The sequence below is a fragment of the Strix aluco genome, chromosome 36 (assembly GCF_031877795.1).
Source record: "Strix aluco isolate bStrAlu1 chromosome 36, bStrAlu1.hap1, whole genome shotgun sequence".
Classification (NCBI taxonomy): Eukaryota; Metazoa; Chordata; class Aves; order Strigiformes; family Strigidae; genus Strix; species Strix aluco.
The window spans coordinates 329,265-332,717 of NC_133966.1; the positions used below are offsets into that span (position 1 = coordinate 329,265).

The 3,453-nt window shown below is 50.2% G+C and overlaps 1 protein-coding gene across 1 annotated transcript; it reads left to right on the forward strand.

The window, feature by feature from the left end:
• LOC141917293 (olfactory receptor 14A16-like) lies at positions 1-918 on the forward strand. Its single transcript, XM_074810402.1, has one exon. The coding sequence runs from the start codon at positions 1-3 to the stop codon at positions 916-918; it is 918 nt and encodes a 305-aa protein (XP_074666503.1).
• The last annotated feature ends 2,535 nt before the right edge of the window (positions 919-3,453 follow it).

Consider the following 3,453-nt stretch of genomic DNA (forward strand, 5'->3'; position numbering starts at 1 on the left):
ATGTCCAACAGCAGCTCCATCACTGAGTTCCTCCTTTTGGCATTCGCAGACAGACGGGAGCTGCAGCTCTTGCACTTCTGGCTCTCCCTGGGCATCTACCTGGCTGCCCTCCTGGGCAACGGCCTCATCATCAGCGCCATCGCCTGTGACCACCACCTGCACACCCCCATGTACTTCTTCCTCCTCAACCTCTCCCTCCTCGACCTGGGCTCCATCTCCACCACTCTCCCCAAAGCCATGGCCAATTCCCTCTGGCACACCAGGGAGATTTCTTACCGAGGATGTGCTGTGCAGCTCTTTTTCTTTTTCTTTTTCATGTCAGCAGAGCATTTTCTTCTCACTGTCATGGCCTACGACCGCTATGTTGCCATCTGCAAACCCCTGCATTACGGGACCCTCCTGGGTAGCAGAGCTTGTGTCCACATGGCAGCAGCTGCCTGGGGCAGTGGGTTTCTCTATGCTGTGCTGCACACGGCCAACACATTTTCACTACCACTCTGCCAAGGCAATGCTGTGGACCAGTTCTTCTGTGAAATCCCCCAGATCCTCAAGCTCTCCTGCTCACACACCTACCTCAGGGAAGTTGGGCTGCTTCTTGTTAGTGCCTGTTTAGCTTTTGGATGTTTTGTTTTCATTGTGGTGTCCTATGTGCAGATCTTCAGGGCCGTGCTGAGGATTCCCTCTGAGCAGGGACGGAACAAAGCCTTTTCCACATGCCTCCCTCACCTAGCTGTGGTTTCCCTGGTTGTCAGCACTGGCACATTTGCCCACCTGAAGCCCCCCTCCTTTTCCTCCCCAACCCTGGACCTGGTGGTGTCATTTCTGTACTCAGTGGTGCCTCCATCTGTGAACCCCCTCATCTACAGCATGAGGAACCAGGAGATTAAGGATGCCCTGAGGAAACTGATAACCAGATGACATTCTGAAGCAATAAACTGCTCATCTTCTTCATAGCAATTATAATACAACTCTGTATAAGCCCAGCCTGTCTGCTTTTTTGGTTGTTGGTGGTACTATTTTACTTGCAATGATATTATCATACCCTTTCTAATTCACTCTCTGCTTTTCTTTTTTTACTGAGTGGCTGTGTAAATGAGGAGCCATGATCTGTGTGAGTTTTAACAAAATAAAGGGCTTGCAGTGACTTTTTTTCTTCTGAGTTCCTTCCTCTGAGAAATTTTTGAAGCTGCAGGGACAATTCCTATGTGCAGAGGTGGAGGGGAAGAGAGTCCCAGCATGGCAGCTCTGCCAGGGAGAACTTGGTCTTCCGGAGATATTCTCTTTTTACTTCCACACTCTCTTTCTCACCCCTTTGGTTTGGTGCAAGGCCTGAGTTCTCTGGCAGCTTGGTCACACTCTTGCTGCATGGCAGTCCTGTGACCGCAGGCAGGGACAGGCAATGGGCACTTCTGTGACAGTGCTGGCCTCTTTAAATGCAGTTCCATCATGAAAGAGGATCTCCTCAGGGCAGTGCCTGAAGGCTGAGTTCTTCTTCCAAACCTGATCTCAAGAACATGTCCAAGAAAGTGGCCCACAGATGAAAACACCAGTGAACAGGTGAACAGTGTGATTTGCAGGGTGGGAGCACGCAGCAGTGTCCTCGCACAGCCAGGCCTCCTGGGAGAGACTTAAAGGTCCAGGGTCTGTCCTGTGCCCGTGTTCACGGGACCCACTGGGGAAGCTCCCTGTGCTGGTTTGGCTGGGATAGAGTTAATTTTCTTCCTAGTAACTGGTATGGGGCTGTGGTTTGTTTTCCTGCTATAAACAGTGTTGATAATGCAGGGCTGTTTTCATTATTGCTGAGCAGGGCTTACACAGAGTCAAGGCCTGTTCTGCTCCTCACCCCACCCCACCAGTGAGCAGGCTGGGGGTGCAGAATGATCTGGGAGGAGACAGAGCTGGGAGAGCTGACCCCAAGTGACCAAAGGGATATTCTATACCTTATGACATCATGCTCAGTTATATAAAGCTGGGGAAGAAGGATGAACATGGGGACATTCAGAGTTATGGCTTTTGTCTTCCCAAGTCACTGTTACGTGTGATGGAGCCCTGATGTTCTGGAGATGGCTGAAGCCCTACCTGCAAATGGAAAGAAGGGAATAAATGCCATGTTTTCCCTTGCTTACATGTGTGGCTTTTTCTTTACCTATTAAACTGTCTTTATCTCAACCCATGAGTTTTCTCACTTTTACACTTTTGATTCTCTCCCTCATCGCACCCAGGGGAGTGAGTGAGTGAGTGGCTGTGTGGGGCTCAGATGCTGGCTGGGGTTAAACCATAACACTGCCACAGGGCAATCATCACAGACTAGTACCTCCAACTATGATTTGCAGCACTGGCCTCTCACCCCACACGGGAGAGGTTCTTTCTCCCTCCACATAGGGACACCAAATGAGCAGGTCAGAAGTTCACATTTGCATTGTACAGAGGAGATGTAAGTGTGCATGTCATGTGTGTGAGCTGAGAGCGCACAAATACCATCAGCATGAGGAACCAGGAGATCAAGGATGCCCTGAGGAGGCTATATTAATACACTTTTTTGCAGCATTAATAAGGCACCCACCATACTAATATAACTCCCAGGAATTCAGTAAAATCCTATATTTTTTTCTACTGTTTCTTTACTTTGTAGATGTTAAACATAGTATTATTTATAATTATGTATTATTCATATAACTTCTTAGGATTTAAAAACATTTTTTTTTCTGTGTGGTTAGCCAAATGTACAGAAGGAACCAGGCTCTTTGCATAGTTAAAGAAGCCAGAATGTAACTCTTTGCCCCTAGTCACATCTCTTCACATCTGCACTGGAGATTGGTTATCAGCTCCAGGAGGCAGAAGGGATTCAGGAGCCAAGGGCCCAGCTGCCCCATGGAGGAGCAGCCCAGTGCCCCTCAGAGCTGCCCCTCACTGCCTTGGCGGGCACTGCCTCTCTGCTGCCTGTGAGCTGGGGCTGCTGCTTCCCTGGAGCCACGACCGAGGACAGCAGCAGGACATGGCCTTTTCTGTGCTGGTTTTTCCTCACTTCCACAGAGTCCTGCTGTGCCCTTGCATTTGTGTCACCCCCAAGCTCTTGTGTAGCTTTTGACAGTCCTGTTCTGTCCACAGTGACACCCCTGTGGCTGCAGGCAGGAGCAGGCCATGCGAACCACGGTGTCAGAGCTGGCCTCCATGCAAGCACCACTATAACCAAAGGGCCTCCTCAGGGCAGGACTAGAAGGCTGGGCATCTCTTCCAAAACTGGTGTTGGTAAGACACCAAAGGAGAGCTCAAGGGGTCTCCAGGGACAGTGTGTGAGTCTGGTGGAGCAGTGAGTATCCCCTCATGAAGTAAATGACCATCCAAGGTGAAGTCTCCTGGAGGAAAAGGTGAACCTGAGGACACCATGGGCTAACGAGGGCCCTGCAATGCCAGGAGAGTCTGTGAGGAGCCAGCAGGCAAAGGGACTGGTGA

Coding starts and splice junctions, on each gene's coding strand:
- LOC141917293 (XM_074810402.1), top strand. CDS start 1: ATGTCCAACAGCAGCTCCATCACTGAGTTCCTCCTTTTGGCATTCGCA.